Genomic DNA, 16,825 nt, shown 5'->3' with positions numbered 1-16,825 from the left:
AAATATAAGAATTTGTTTTTAATATTGTACATCGTGAAAAAATAGATTACATGTATTTTACTAGTACAAGAGTTTTAAAGCATTGATTTTAGGTGTTAAATAAGTCCTAAGAGGAAAAAAATGAGGTCGAATACATTTATTTCTTACATGGCATAGATAATGTAGTGTTTTGGAATTCCTTTTCGATCCAACTCAAGGTGAGTTTTTTTTTTTTTTTTTTTTTTTTTTTTTTTTTTTAAATAAGAAGTCTTGTAAACAATTCTTAAAATAATCATTTAAATTATAAAATAAAAACCTATACTTATCATAATTTTTTGAATGAAGATATACATTGACATACTTTGATTGGTAATAAAAGAATAATTTGATCTATTTTATAGCATCTTTGCACTTTGTATTGTATCTAAAAAATAAAACTTCCAAAAGAGGGATTTCTTTACCAAGCCCAGAACCATGGTAAGGCTTTTGAACCATTGCCTTTCAAAGTGGGTTTTTGATTATAAATGCCCCTTAGAGCATTAAAACACACATTATATGTCTTGACATGTTTTGAGACATGTTTTATTTATTTTAATTAGTCTTAAATGAGAAAAAACAATATTAAGTGTATTTAGGAGTTGGTTGAGATATATTAGATGGAAATTAAGTAATTTGAACATTCACTATTCATAAAATATATTATAATTACAATAAATATAACTTTATTTAGTATATTTAAAGCTAAAATACAAAATTTATGCATACTATTGTATGCAAAGAACCAATAAAAATTTTAAAAAATATTTTCAGAAAGTGATAAGAGTAAAAATCTCTTATTTTACTTAATTATATGTACTGATAATGTAATTATCAGTACTAATTCTTTCATTCTTATTTTAAAAGTTAATTTAGCTCTTTCAATTCCAATGTGTTTATTAAATTTATAAGAATAACAATATAACCTATTTTTTTTTTTTTTAATGAATTTCCTCTTTATATTTTTTTCAAGAAATTAATAAAGTATATCAATATTTTTAGTATACAATTGGTATTTTGGATTTCTTACAAATGCAATCCATTTTTTGTTTGTTTGTTTGTCTTTTTCATTTTATTTATTTATTTTATTTTTTACGAACAAGTGAAATGATTTCAATTTTACATTGGCCTGTTGTTATAAATTTTGCCTCTTTCTATCCATTGCATACTTATCAAGTATGATTTGCTATTTTCTAAAAATAATTATGCTACAATAAAATAAACAAACACATAATCTGGAGCACATTAACGTTTGATTGTATTACTTTCCCAATTTGTATTATAATATTCTTGTAAGTTAAAATTATCACAACAAAGACAAAACCCAAGATCTGTAGAATTCTCTATGTTTTATTATACACAAGTAAAAAATCATACTTGTCTTTCTAGTGTCATAAGCATTTTAAAGACATGTTTCTGAAACTTCATTCCTGCTAAAACTTAAATTCATTTGGAAGTCTTAACAATATTTTAAAATTACTCAATTAACATATTCTAACACAAACCTTTTTCTGGAAGATTAGTGCAATATCTTCATCTTAGACTTCTTCTTAAATATTCAATCTGAAATTATTAAAAAATTGATATGTGTTCCTAATTTTCAATATAAACTACAAAGAAGATCAAACTAAATACATTTTCGAAATTAACTTCTTATTATTTATAGTCAGATACAACATAACCTTTTTATATTGCATGAAGATTTACTTTGCAACAATATGTTGGTTTATTGGATACAATATCAAATCATATTCCTGATAGTAGTCATAGGTCATAGTAAGGATACAAAATTATCAGAGTTATTTTTTGGAATATATTGTGAATAATTATAAATTCATTATAAATATATATAATTAAAAGAAAATGTTATATTGTTTATGGTCACAGTTTAATAAAAAGATATTAATTATATGTGTTTATGTATTTATACATGTATATGCACATGCATATATATCTCAGTACACATATCACAACCACATAATACATTAACATCGTCACAATGAATTTGAACATCTGTTCATATTTATATAAAAATTCAAAACATAGAACACAAATATTGAGTTACATAAAAAAATAACAAATAAAAAGGAAACCAATACCAAATATACTAAAATATACTAAAATAAGGATCTTAACATAAAATTGAGAACATAAAAGGAAAATCTAGTAGCAAATCAAACATTCCGATTTGACAAAAGAAAAACATTAACGAAATTTGGTTTAATTTTATTCAAAGAACTTACACTTGTTAACATTGGTGTCTTGCTTCCAGTGGTTTTCTAAAAACTCACAGCACAAAAACAAAGTGAAAAACTCACCTTTCAACCAGTTGTTCAAGTTTTGACAAATAATATTAGCTTATACAACCCGTCATTTAATTAGAAAATTGTTAAATCGACCCACCTTTTCATAAATTGACCCATCAAGCAACAATTGGCGTGACTGTCATGGGTTTCATTTTTGACAGTGTTTCCCGGCTGTAAAGCTTCAGAAACTGCTACTGGATACAAGATGAGCGCTTTGGTGGGACTTGAAAGAAAATCATTTTTTATCGATTGAACATGCGCGAAGATCACGCTAGTCACATGATGGATCGATTTATCAATCGAATATCATACTACATTTTAGTTACAAAATTAAGTTTCATTTTTTGTCTGAAGTTCATTTAATTCATATTTGATAATGCTTAAAATACTTTTAAAAAGAATCAATATAAGACAAAAACATGATTTGAATGGTTTTTAGCTACACATACCAATCATGACTATTTGCACTTTGCACCACTCATCATTGTTGAATATGAATACAACGACAGATCTGATTATCAGAATTTACTTACAATGTTAACACTATTTACACATAGAAATATACACAAACAAGAATATTAGTTTAACCACAATATATATGATGTGATATTCAAATATAATATATAATATCCGCACATTACCATTTCTCTCATTTTCTCACAAGGCTTCCCTCAGCGTAAAATTAATATGAGAACTATGATTGAGGTATTTACGACAAGATTATAATGCACTGCAAACAGATAAAAATAGGGTGAATAGTAAGAGATTTACCTCTCAAAAAAAGCAGCAGTATGTTGTTTCCCCTTACACGAAATCGCAAAGAACAACCAACACTCAAACTTACAATCCGGATCGAGAATATTGCTGTCAGGAGCTTGTATCAGTTCCATCACAGAACCAACCACACGCAAAACTTAGTGTCGGAGAAAAATCAGAACCGGTCAACAACATGTAGCCCCACAAATACAGTTACTGTCCATAGTCGAAAAGAAATCATTGATCACCACATGTAGAATTTCCTCGGAAGTCCACGATTGCACAAAATAAAAGAGACCCAATGACATTTGAAACAATGCCACATTTGAAGTTCCCCATTCAATGTAATTCATGGTACAGTTCCTTCATCCTACCGATTCAGGCCCTGGGATCATAAAAAAGCTTTTCAAGCACTGGCATGTAAAAAATTTCGTCCTTTTTTGAATCAACGCTGCTGATTCCTATCCTACACTTAAGCAATGTGAAACAATGGATACATACGTTGCAAAAGAAAAAACCTGTACTGTTCTTCAACATTCAAAGAACGTCTCCTCTTTCACCCTAGAGCCTCATCTTGGAATATTCGAATGCCCGTATATTCCTGGAAGTTGCCTCTTCAAGGAGCGGACAAGTACTTTCAAAACTTCTGTAGGCATAAATAATGCAATTTGTGATTTTGATGTTTCTAGGTGCTTTCACTCTTATCAAGGCAAGTGAACTAGACCATTCTAGAACCAGTGGATAGGATATTCTGCATCTCCAAGAAGACAGCACTGCAGCAGGATAATCCACATCTGCATCATTTCTAGTAAACCGTTTGCAAAGGTCATGAGGCGGATACGATTCGCCCATGGGATGGGTGATACTTGAGTGAAACAGTTTTACTGGCTTCTGTTTGGCGTCTCATGTTAACAAAATCTTGTGTTCCACTAACTTGAAAAACTTAACGAGTTTATTTGGAAATGAAACAACATACCATCTGTTGCACTGAAACTTGGACCACTTCGATTTGCTTGTATGAAATGCATCCGCACTCGACTTTAGTGGAGAACCTTCACAGATTATGCCATCAGTCCCGAAAGCTGGATAAATTGATCCAAGCTACATCCATGAAGTTGCTTCTTCTGTAAAAGAGTTGTCTGGTTCAATCAACTTGCTGAGATGCACCGACAGGAAGCTTGATTTCTCCCGCACGAGGATGCTTCACTACCTTTCCGATGGCCTGTTGTTTCATGCGACTCCTTATCAAAGCTTGCTTCTCTTTCTGCTTTTGGTTTCTTTCCATCTTTAATCTCCATCGCTCTAGTCGTTCACGCTCAAAAATGCCCTCCCAGAACACTTCACCTGTTAGAGGCCATAACCATCTCTCTCTAGGAAGGTCGCTATCATCGGCTGCCTGGGCAAGATCTTCGTCCATGCCCTTGAGGGTATCCCGGCTCAAAAACTTAACCCACATTTTGCCATGGCGTGAATCAAGCGCATGTTGCTCTTCCATTGTTCCTGTTTTGGGGTCCACATAAATCAAACGCCTCGCGCTGTGATATGCCCACACATTAACTAGACCATCAAGTAGCCCGCAGTAGCAATGTTGACCCTGAAAAAGAGAACAAGAATCATCAGCTCGGAACAAGAAGCGTTCTCTGCTATGGATCAAATCAAGAGGCACGTTTGAAAATTCTGCTAGTATGAGCTGTTCTTCCTCAATACGATGCTCCCCAACCTAGGGAGAGGTAAGAAATCAGAATGACATTTTTACCTCACGCGGGAACTTAACAAATGGACACCTTCCAAGATCAAGATGCTCTTCGTAATACTGAGCATCTAGTGCGTCCACAAACATTCTGTCAAGCATAACAAATTTGATAATACTAATAATCAGAGTAGAGCTACATGGTGACATGTAGTAAGAAAAGCCATAAGGCACGACGATTCCCAAACTGCAAGGCAAGGACAGAAAGCCAAAGCAGAAGCATTCAGTTATGTACACTAAGTCAGCCAAAAGAGAATGGAAAGATTTCAACACGCTGTTAAGAATGCTTCTGACATATGGATCTTAAAGAACAAACTTGATAAAGAAAAGTACCATTCTAGATTACATCAAGATCCATTAGCAAAAAAATATACATGTTCTTAATTACTAAGTCTTTGTATGATGTAGGAGAAACAATCTATCCATACAGACCAGTCCACCATAAATAAGAAATTACCTCGCAAACAGCATAAACTCCACAAATGATGGTGTAGGCATAGCCCAGGAGTGCATAGCAGACCAAGTGCCACCATCAGCTGGCATCGGTGGCAAATCTGTCCAAGTAGTAGGCAGCCCATACATATGCCTCCAACACCGAGAATATGCCTCTCTGCATGATACACACAGCTTATAAATCTTCTTTCTCGTTCACCTCTAACCTGAAAACTGTACGGGCAACGTAATGATCAAAGGCAAATGCCCTATCTACAAAGAAAACACTATTTAATGAAGTTACCCTCAACGTCCACTTCACATTCAAACGGCCAAAAGATATAAACATAAAATTTTACATCACCACATTATTGAGCATAAAAGAATAATAATATCATAATTAACAAAAATAAAAAGAAGAAGTCAATTAGCAAAAACTCATTCATGGCTGAAGTAAAGGGACCATGCCTGCACCGCCCAGAGTTAACAGAGTCGCAGTAACCCCAGAAATCTTCTGGGTGCTCTACAGAAGAATCTCGATGCCACGTACCAGCATGGCCGTCGGTACGAGCCCAGAAGTAAACAGCATCACCATCCCTTCCGGTACTAATTGCTTTAACCAAAGCAACTTCAGCAGCAGGTGTCAATGCAACCTGGATTCCACAGGCTTTTGTTAAGAATGCTTAACAATCCATATTCATCTCAAAGTGCAATGCATTGTCGAATTTGATTTATAGCATCGTAAATGTAGCACGAGTTTCATTCTTCCAAATAAAGAGGTGAAAGAGACGCACATCTTTACTTGAAGCTCTCCAAGGCTGAAAGCCGATCCATGGGTTTCTATGAATCAAATCAATACGGTTGGCAATGGAAAAAAAGGCTCCATATTCACACAACAAGTTTCGGTAGTATGTTTCGTTCAAGAGACCAGGCAGTCGCACCTCTGCATCAACATCATCATCTCCTGGACGCCTATCCAGCGTTGACTACAAAAAGCATAATAGTCAGAGTATTAGAACAGTCACAAGCATCATCACTATCACTATCTTAGTGGCAAACTTCAGGATAACTCACTAGTTCAGACATATAAAATACATAAAGAAAAGAGAAATAAATAGATAAATAGTAGTGTTATATAACATACTGTTCTCACAACCTACAGCTTCGTTCCCTGGTAATGAAACATTGCGTACTATCCACTAAGGTTGTCATGTGCAAAAGCAGTTTAAAAGCAGTTAATAAAACCGTTTAACCCCAGGAGAACAACACTTATTTCTTAGAAGTTTGATTGCTTTTGTGATTTACTAAAACAAAAGGCTTTAGTATCACCTCAAAACCTTTCGATCCAGTAGGTATCGAATTGAAATGATGGACAACTTACACTATGCACAGAACATCGATTTGCTCAGGTCTAATCGAACATTCAGGTCTACACAAGTCATAATATCCAAACGCTCAGGTACCTAATAACAATGAAAGCAACAGGTAAGAAAAATTCCTTACAAGACTGAGGCCTCGAAAGAGCGTGTTCTCCTCATGAAGGAAGGGCCATGCACCTTTGCCATGATATGGTTCATATATAGTTAAGGGCTGTGCATTGCGCTGAATTTCTGCATCAGATCGTTCTTTCAGTTCATCCTTGCGGACCTCGGTCTTTCGAATCATCTTTGTGATATATTCCAAAGAAGTTTGCACTACTTCTTTTCTCCACTCCAGCTGAAAAGAACAGAATTTTTTTAAAAATAAATGGATAAATGACCCGCTAAACAAACTCAATGCAGGCAAGAAAAATACGAGGCCGAGAAGCGATGTAAACGAAAGCCATTTAATTCAAATCAACCATCTCTCATCTCAGTTAATTTTTAGATGATTTGATGGCCTTATGTCCCATATGCATGGTCTGATTCTTATGCACACTTCTTAAAAGTATAGACAGAAAACCTGAAATAGGCATACCTCTTCTCGTTCAATTTTCTCTGCTACTAAGTCTTCCTGAATCGCTTTAGCTTCGTCCAGATCGGAATGGCTCGGAATCTCCAGGTCTACACTGGAAGCATGAGAGCCAATTTCTTCAGCGAAATTTCGACTTTCACTATTAATTAACTTCCAGTGCACCTCCAAAGTATCGATGACACCAGAACCCACGTCATCATTCTCACGGACTCGTTTCCCCATCCGGGACTGAAAAGACACCTGGAAGGAAGTATTCGCTGGAAACAACATTTCCCATCGCCATCCTCCTTTCAAACTCTTCTCAGCTTCATCTAATCGCCGCGGTAGCGCTGCCTCAGCAGGAAACTCCAAAATACTCTCCAGAAGCTCACCGTAACCCAGACTTACATTCGAAGCATGCATGTTCCTAGCCTTCCATTGCCCAGTCAACGCGATCGCAACTGCTAGTGTATTGTCTCCTAATACACGTATCATAGCTTCACTGAGTTTCATTTCATCACCCACAGGAAATAACACGCCACTTTCTCCATCGGAAATCTGTGCCACATTCCCAAAATGAACAAGTCACATGTACCGATTGTTAGCAACTGCACTTGAAAAAACATAGCAATCAACAATACCTCTATACTGTAAGACTAACACACGATCCACAAGTTTATCATGCCCACAAGCTCTATCACCTACATCGTGTCAAATTGCACACAAAAAATACAACAATGTGTTTTCAAATAAATAAATAAATAAATAAATAAGACAAAAAAAACAATACAGAATCAAACTCACGCACATCCCTAACTCCTTCATTTTATAGGACCAAAAATTAAAATAAAAGCAAAACAAAACGGAATCCTGTGTTCCATCTTATCTTTTCTACCATATACTCTGATCTTACTTGCTCTCGAAAGGCTCTCCGATTAGGTGCGATTACAGGCCGCCCAAGGCTCATAGCCAGACCCAGTATCGGTGGAAATGCCTGTTCATCACGGAACGAACCATACACAACAGCATCCGACATCCACACAACGCCTATCACGTCCTCACCAGCACCTACATAGCGCACTGTCCCATTCTTCAACTTGAGATGATCTGCCATAACCTGTGGCCATCACCAAGCAACCATGTCATTGCTACAAGCCACGCACCCAAAGAACAAATACCGACACCACACATTTGCCTTAACAAAACTATTATTTCCCCATCTCCCTGCCAACAGGGAGAACCTTAGTTATCAAATCAAATAAGCTCATCTGAACCCTATTGCCCTAAAAAACCTGAAAACACTTCATTACAGCAAACGTACTTTGTCCAGGTCTGGAACCGGCACTTAATCACCTTCTAAGCTTCCGGCTTCTCAGGGTAAACTTTACAAGTATAATTTGGAGCAAGGCAGTGTGATATAAAGTGTTGGGCACATCACTTGAAGAGGCAGTTTATATCTACCACAGTACCTGCAGGGCAGCACCGTAGCTGCTTGAGTGGTTGCCATGGCCGATGATAAATAGCTGAATACGCCTACCACCTTTTTGAGATGCATTACCCAGCATTGATACAGTCCTCGTAAACGCACGAATCACTAAAGCATGTTCTCTCCAGCGCCAATTGTAAAGAAAAGGACCCCCAACAACAGCAATCACGGAGTCATCAGGATGCACTTCGAACTGTGCACGTAGGCTGTCTCGAGAATGCGTAAGCTTATACTCCTCAGCTGTCCACACTTCTCTAGGCGACCCTGAAATGACGAAGAAATTCCCGGTATCCATCGTGGTATAGATCATCTGAAGGAACGCACACAACACAATCAGAACTATAGCAGTCAGCAAGCCATCACTAAATTTGTTTCTCCCGATCTGCAGCAGTGATTCAGCTAAAAGAGCCACACATAAACAGTCGCATTTTGTCAACATTTCTGAAGAAATTATCTGCCCATATAACTGTAAGTGAACAAACGACAAAACCACGCACTGTCACCGACTCCTCTGCTGCTGCTTTGTGGAATTAATCGCCAAGCTCATTATAAAAAATAAATAAAAATTTGAAAGTTACTTTTTCTGTTTAAGGGGCGAATTTCGCAATACGAATAATGGAAGTTATGCTATCAGCTCTAATAAGAACGAGCCACGTTAACTTGAAATGATGGCTGAATTACTGTAGAAAAAATAGATTTTGCTAGAGAACTGAACAGGCCGTGTGAGACGCACCGGAAGTGCATAGTCTGGGAAAACTACGACATCAGCTCGTTTGAAACTTCGTATCCAATCAGTAATTAGTTCCGTCGAATTTTCTGCTTTATATTTCCCAAGACGTCGTCCTAGTGCATCGTCAGTAATTACCCAAATAACTGGTACTTTCGTGAACGGTTCCTGTGCAAGACTGTCCAATGAGGGGTTTGATTAGCATTGACTTTCCACTGCAAGACTATCAATGAGAATTCTGCACTGAAGCAGTTATGAAGAAAAGAATAAGCCAAGAAATGCAGTCCTTCCAATAATAATTAGAAAAGCAGTCCTTCCAATAATAATTAGAAAAGCAGTCCTTCCAATAATAATTAGAAAAGCAGTTAGAAAACAAGGATTCTGTATAAACCTGTCCAGAATAGACTTCGTATTAAGAGAAACCGCAATCACACCTTCGTAGCTGCACACGATTAGTGAAATTCATGTATTAGACTTAAGATTGCAAATATTGTTCAAGATCTGGCGCACATGGTTCCCAAACGCCAAGACGTATCGAAGGATATCAGATTAATCAAATGCAATGTTCTTACAAGATCTTGCAACATTTAGAATGTTACTCTCTACATGTAATTCTTTAGTCTTCGTAAAACTAGCGGCACTCAGGTGTGACAACGTGAGCATATAGATAATGGAACAAGGAAATTTAAACTTCGTTCAAATGGAATCCAGCTCTCACTTAAGCCAATCGACTGTTGTTACATTCTCTGAATTGGCTTTCAAAAGCTTGACAGCAACACCCATGGTTTCCCAAGTGGATCGAAACTCCCCATCTTTTAGAGTGAGGACCTGCACACGTAGGGAACAAGACATCTTAAAAATGGATATACATACACAAGGAAGTAATATGGAAGTAAAGTCACAATAAACGCGTGTATTCACACGTAGATACTAAGGAATTCGATCTTCAATATTAGGGCAGAAAGTTCATGAAGATAAATAAATCAATAGAATAAAATAAAATAAAAACTCGACATCGGAAAGACGGGTTTACCTCAACATGGTAGCCAATTTCTCTCAATCCTGTCGCGATCGACAACACGAAAAGAGATAGAGAACTTAAAGCAAGATTTGGGCATATCTGCGAAAAGAGAGGTAACATGTAGAGAAAAGGAGGAGTCAATAAGATTCAACCGTCACCACAGCCACTCATGCAATCCTCATTCCAAATCGCCAAGCGATTAATTGTACCATAAGCTACTATCAATGATGACAACGGGCATTACATTGACGCTTATTCACCATATTTGTCTGAATCATGATTCAGACATTGTTAACCTAAAATTTATAGTATGAGGATTACCACAACAACCTAGAACGGCAGAGGAGGACCGATGCAGTGGTTCAGGTAGAATCACTGGGCATTGTCCGGCTGGACGTTAGGCCATCTGAAGCAGAGAAAATGCCATACATTATCCCAATTACTACAAACAATGAATAAAGACCACTCTTGAAGATACACAACGATGCGGGTACATACAAATGCCAACGACGGAGGCCGCACAGGAGTTCGTAGTTCCCTCCTCAGCTCGGCCATAGTGGCCTTCCCTCTAGACAGCAGCAGACGGGGGACAAACCGAACGTCATCACCGGGCCGCACCGTCTTCGTCTCAGAAGCTCTTGTGAAGAAGTTCAGAGATCCTCCCTGCAAGTCAGAATCTCGCATTTTGAGGAACACGAGCCCATTCGCTATCGTCTCGACCAGGAAAAAAACAGCCACAACGGCGATCAGAATCCGGAACACATTGGCCTTCCCCGCGCCCTTTCCCAAAGGTACAGCCGCTCTATCGCCATAGCCCGCCTGGCCACTTATGTAGCCCCTGCTCTTCAAACTGCCCATGTCGTGATGGGCATTCCACAAACGAAATTTCACAGAGGACGAGACATCCACTGCATTAGACCAAAATCAGCCTCTTCACCACAAGCAGTACTTCACAATCAAAAATCCAATGCGAAGCTACACGGCATTGAACGTCCCGGGAACTGAAACACCCTGCAGCTTCGGCTTTCCAGGAACACAAACCCAAATCTAATGTTAGGGCACAATGCAACCGGCACAAAAGATGCAGACGAAGCGAGTAACATAGATGCAGGAGCAATAATGATATTCGCGGAAGCTGTGTCTCGCTACAGTTGCACGGAGGACCGTGTCCATGGCCCCCCGTTTTACGTGGACTGTGGCCATTGGAGTATTTCTCGGTGCTGATGACCACCCACCCGCACTCTCATCGCATTTCGAGGAGCCAGGTTAAAACCCTCCTTAGAAATTCCCGCCGCCAAGTAACTATAGTGTCGCATTCCCACCTTGACTGCAAGATGTGTGAGTTTCTTCGCATCCTTCGAAATCTCGGTACTCGGCGAACCCATGCGTGCGGAACCTGTCATTCTGCACTTTGAAATCAATTCGTCATTCATCTACATGATTTACCATCATATGACAGCCGGAAACGAATTCCTTGCGTGTGTAGGCACTGCAGTGGCAATTGTTCTCGATTGGCAACGCCATTTCTATTTCAATTTTTTTGTGTATGCGCTTAGATTTTGGGTGTGGCGCCAACAGTGAGATTCAAACAGTGCAATTTGAATAAGAATTCAGTTGAAGAGATGCAAGCCGGTGCACCTGCTCTCGAGAGTCACCAGTGTAGCGCTTTGGTCTCGAAATATCTCTCCAGAATCGCCTGGTTCCATCTCTTGCACACATTTCTGTGCAGGACTAGCGGAATTCGTATGCTGAACGGATGTTTTTTACAGTTTCTGTACTTGAATCGTTCACCTGTCAATCGTTTCTGGCTCTATGCCAGCCAGCTGAGGTGATGCAATCAACTCACATGAGTCGTGAAACGCACCCAAACATTTGAAGTCCTTCCCATCGAAGATTAAGGAAATCTGGTTTGTGTCCTGCAGAACTATGATAGGGAGGTGACGGGAATATTCGGAAAGAGAGAATTGATCTTATTATTATTCAGCATGGCGGCATTGCAAGGTCTACCGGGTACACTGAAATGAGATATTTGAACGATCCGGGTTCGTGTGTTGTAGATACATGTCACATGTTGAACTTCAAAAATCACACTGATTCGTTACTTGTAGAGCATGAACAACAGCTTTAGTTTCGACAGCGATTCCGATCAATGCATGTGTATTTTACAAGAGCATTGGGTATGTGCCGTCACGTGAAATATTCTCACCTGTCCTCACAAACAATATCCTCGTCAGTTCGGAAGTGTTGCTGTGCTGGTAGTTACCAGCCAATTCCGACAACTGAGAAATGGACAGCTGATGGATCCTGCTTTGACCTCATCTCCACCAGCTGTCGGCAGCAAGGTTTGAATCATTCGAGAATTCTCCACAAACAAGAATCATGTGTCTGAAAGAATATTCATACCACATTGGGCACTGTACTAAAAGGAAAATGTCCTATTAGGACGAGCCTTCAGTTCTCATAATTGCTTGATATGACCAGTCTCAGTTTGGATTCTATTAACATCAAAACACGAGTGGTTTAAAAAAACCTAGTGAATGTTCAGTACTTACTTTCTCACTCACTATGGATGCAAATTAACGTCCGAGCTTAGAGACGGTGTAATGCCTCACAATCGTAGGTGTATAATGAAGGTCAGTACAGCAGGGAAAGGTATTAATGGCAACCACACACGCAACTGCTTTATGTAACATCATACGCACAACACATGTCCGAGTCAATCGGCCCTGAGAAACACCATTCGTTTGGAACATTCTGATAGCTCTAGAATTGTCTACTTACAAAAGGTCTTCATCATGAGTGTGATGTTCGAAATACTCAACAACTATTCAGTATGAAAATAACTAAACGGCCCTTGAGAGAGGTAGTGTACGATCCTCGTAACAAATTAGACTTCAAAAATAAGTGATCCGTGTATCATCACAAAACGACGCATCTCAACCAAAGTCTTAGAAAAGAGAGAAGACAACAAAGAATTGTAACATTCGGGCAGCTTTAAATCGTTTCCATGCTGGTGATTGAAAGAAATGAAATGAAATGAAATAGCGACACAAAGTAAACGATTGTCACTACAACATATTAACCACTACCATTACTCATGCATCCCAACATAGATACGCCTCAAGCAACTGCACGCAAAGGTAGACCCAAACGTACTCACACCTGTAGGAGTTTGTAGGAGGCATAGTCGTGATCCAGGAGAGTAAGTAGGACTCCGGTTGACACAATTATTCCAACAGAGTTCAAGGCAGTAAAATGTTCCAACAGCATTTAACTCTATACAGACATATCGGCACTTGAGGACGATTCAACAGCAGATAGACTATAGATGCGAAAATAGCAGTACTGGCGACTAAAACACCCCTAGCAGTACAATGTATTTTCAGAACAACAAGGTGGACGCCACACGCTCCGTTTAAATTAGTTGAAAAGAATCCCACAATTCAGATCTTACAGCGGGAGTGCCGTAATAAGCACAGTACGCATCCTACAAACTAGCACACTTCGAGAATGTCTCTGCTAAAGATACAATCGCCAAGCAGTCCGCAACGAGGCCGCACATTTCCACCTCCAGATGCTCACTGCATCTCGCCCGCACAAGAATCCACTCCATGTGTCCGTGGATAGTTATTACCCGCGGACAGCCTGTATCCTCACACTTTGGCATTCTATAAAATCGAATCCTCTGACTAAATCCCTTTTTCAACAACCAACGCAGATGGAGATGCTCCACTTCGATTGAAAGTCGTCTCCTCGGCTCCGAAAGCCGTGGTGAACTTCCACAAGCTTACCATATCTTTCCAGCGACCAAGGCAAGGACGCAGCCAATCACAGGTGCCATCAAGGAAGGCACGAGAGAGCTGACGTCGCTACTCTGCGGCTCAGGGCTAGGAGCGGACTGCGCTACGACGGCCGATCCCATGGTGGCAACCACCACGAATGAGACAACAGCAACCCTCTTCACAGCGGAGAAAGCCATTGCGAGCTCTGAAACTTCGACTACGGACCAGTTGCTTGACAGCAGCGAATTTTAAAAGCACGAAAAGCGAAGAAGAATAAGGAAACTGAAGCTCGACAGACAAGAGTCCAGACAGCAGGCAGATGTCAGAATGCGATCGGCCACGGCAACGGCTACATAAGCAGCAGAAGCAGCAGCACAGACTGGATCAGCAGACTACTACATCCTCTGCTTTAAGGTGCGGAAGCTCCCCCACTTTGTGAAGGGGCGCCCAGGGAGGGAGGGAGGGAGGGATGGGGGGAGGCGCTTGCCGGGGACGGGCACCCGGGCTGGATCCCTTACCACCTCGTTCATTGGGGCAGGGCGGTTCCGCACCCGCGACTCCGCCTGCCACGTCAGATTCCACGCTGGCAGGGTATTTCCTGGTGATGGGAAAAGGGGGTTAATGCTTACTCCAGTTGCTCCTAATTTTATTATTATATATTTTTGCCGCCGTAGAAGTCGGTAGGAAGCTTCTCGCATATTATATATATATATGTCTCTCTATATATATATCCCCTTTGTTATGGAAGGGCTTCTCTTATTACATTTCACTGTACATTTTTGCTAACTTTTACAACAATATTCCCTTCTTTTTCTTCTCTTTTCTTATCTTTTGATTTACATGCCTTGTCCATGTAAAAGTAACATTATTGTGATTTCTAAAGTTGATGCTAAACAAATGTTCTTAATTGTAACATGTGATTTTATACATAATGTCCATACAATCGTGTTGTAGAAATGATCATTTGGTTTAATTTGGTTGATCTATGCATCAAAGGTTGTTGACAAGTTTAAGATCAAAACTTGATGTCAAGTGACTCTTGCCAAGATAAATGAATATATGAGAAGGGATTTGTCCAACTAATGCAAAGTCAAAGTCATATTGTTTGAAAAAATGTTGTTGTCAATCTTTGAATTAATGTCTCCAATCATGAGGAATAGAACAAAATTGAACTGTGTATCATGCATGATGTGATTGAGGGTATAACATACCAAACAATGCTACCATTAGTGCACCTAAAACAACCCAACTTTCAACCATTCAATGTATAATATTCAATCCATTCACATTTATATTGTGTTTCATGTGTATCTAATTTTATATTTTGTTTCCATAAAATATTTGTAAATTTTTATAACATGATTTTGTACACGTGAATTGATTAAAAAATAAGTTGGTTTTTTAAATTGCAATTCAACTTATTTTTTAATCAATTGAAATGCAATCATGTGAATGGATTTAAAATTGTTGGTTAAAATATAAAATGAAATGATGGATTCATTTTTATCCTTATTACTGTTACAATATTGTTCACAATGTTAGACTTACTATGCTTTGATGGTCTGTAGAAAAGTTGGCATAAATACTTTGGCCACCAAAACTCATATGTAAAAATTCAATGTGTATAAATATCAGAGTATTGCAAAGGATATGTTTAGTAGTGGTTTGAATTCACTTTTATTTATTGGCATCTCAGCAATTTAATTTTAAAACTTATGAATCACTCATGGAGCATATCCTATATGGAATTTGATATAGTTTTGAGAAACATGTTTAAATTGTTTTAGATCAATATTGAAAAGTCGTGTTTAATAACATCCACTCTAATAACCATTAGAACCCTGTTATCAATATTTTTTAAATTCATGTTTCCAGAATAAATTTATTTAATTGTAATCATGAAAAGTAATTATATAGATTAATAGTGTGAAGAGCAGATATTGCACAATCTGCTCCAAACAGCATTTTTAAAAAAGCTTAACAAATAGCAGTGCCTAATATTTTAATGATAACATAAACATAAATTATACTTTTTGTAATATGTATAATTTGAATTTTTTTCAATAAATAAAATCATTTTAAAGTATATTTCATAAAATATCTTAGTGCCTTCTGTCTTATTTATTGCAGGAAAAAAAAAAAAAAAAATCATTGTAAAAATATTAAAACTAATGTAATAAAATTGTAAACAATGCATAACTGTTTTTGAAAACATTCTGTTGCTTGAATAAAATGAATTTACAGAGGTATTTCATAGCATTGAAAATGGTCTTTCATAATTGAATTTACATAGCATTGAAAATGGTCTTCCATAATTGAATTTACATAGCATTGAAAATGGTCTTCCATAATTGAAGACTACCAAGACATTAGATGACCATAATTTTTACTTTTATTGTTTGGTTGTTTTATATTTTTATCTGTAGGTTAATAGTCTTGATTGGTTATGGAGGATCTTAAAAATTCAAATGCAGAAACTAATAGAATTCAATCTATTAAGATATTGTTTTTCCAGTTTAGAGGCAAGTCCTAATAAAATCTTAATACACTTCCTCCAAAATTTATAGAAAATATCAATAATTCTCAAAACTATTTCTAAACACAAATGTTGAATGCTT

General features: G+C 37.9%; 1 protein-coding gene across 5 annotated transcripts; it reads right to left on the bottom strand.

Annotated features, from left to right (window-relative positions):
* Positions 1 to 1,254: 1,254 nt before the first annotated feature.
* LOC112274109 (uncharacterized) lies at positions 1,255 to 14,576 on the bottom strand. Of its 5 annotated transcripts, XM_073529821.2 has the most exons (19): positions 12,632 to 14,576; positions 12,064 to 12,341; positions 10,924 to 11,829; positions 10,438 to 10,524; positions 10,123 to 10,232; positions 9,796 to 9,846; positions 9,411 to 9,582; positions 8,661 to 8,987; positions 8,105 to 8,308; positions 7,216 to 7,749; positions 6,763 to 6,975; positions 6,054 to 6,245; positions 5,728 to 5,912; positions 5,285 to 5,437; positions 4,834 to 5,014; positions 4,054 to 4,671; positions 3,596 to 3,723; positions 3,093 to 3,185; positions 1,255 to 2,832 (listed from the first exon to the last, which is right to left on the bottom strand). In XM_073529821.2, the coding sequence occupies exons 3-16, from the start codon at positions 11,281 to 11,283 to the stop codon at positions 4,222 to 4,224; spliced, it is 3,219 nt and encodes a 1,072-aa protein (XP_073385922.1). In that variant the 5' UTR covers positions 11,284 to 11,829; positions 12,064 to 12,341; positions 12,632 to 14,576; the 3' UTR covers positions 1,255 to 2,832; positions 3,093 to 3,185; positions 3,596 to 3,723; positions 4,054 to 4,221. The 5 variants fall into 5 exon arrangements, with proteins under 5 accessions (XP_073385922.1, XP_073385921.1, XP_073385920.1 ...); XM_073529820.2 differs by having other exon boundaries at positions 1,255 to 3,185; XM_073529819.2 differs by lacking the exons at positions 1,255 to 2,832; positions 3,093 to 3,185 and adding an exon at positions 3,356 to 3,462.
* Positions 14,577 to 16,825: the final 2,249 nt, after the last annotated feature.

This window comes from Physcomitrium patens, chromosome 21 (assembly GCF_059467195.1).
Source record: "Physcomitrium patens ecotype Gransden chromosome 21, ASM5946719v1, whole genome shotgun sequence".
In the NCBI taxonomy this organism is placed as follows: domain Eukaryota; kingdom Viridiplantae; phylum Streptophyta; class Bryopsida; order Funariales; family Funariaceae; genus Physcomitrium; species Physcomitrium patens.
Note: the sequence above shows the minus strand (reverse complement) of the source record. Positions and strands in the feature narration are given on the sequence as shown.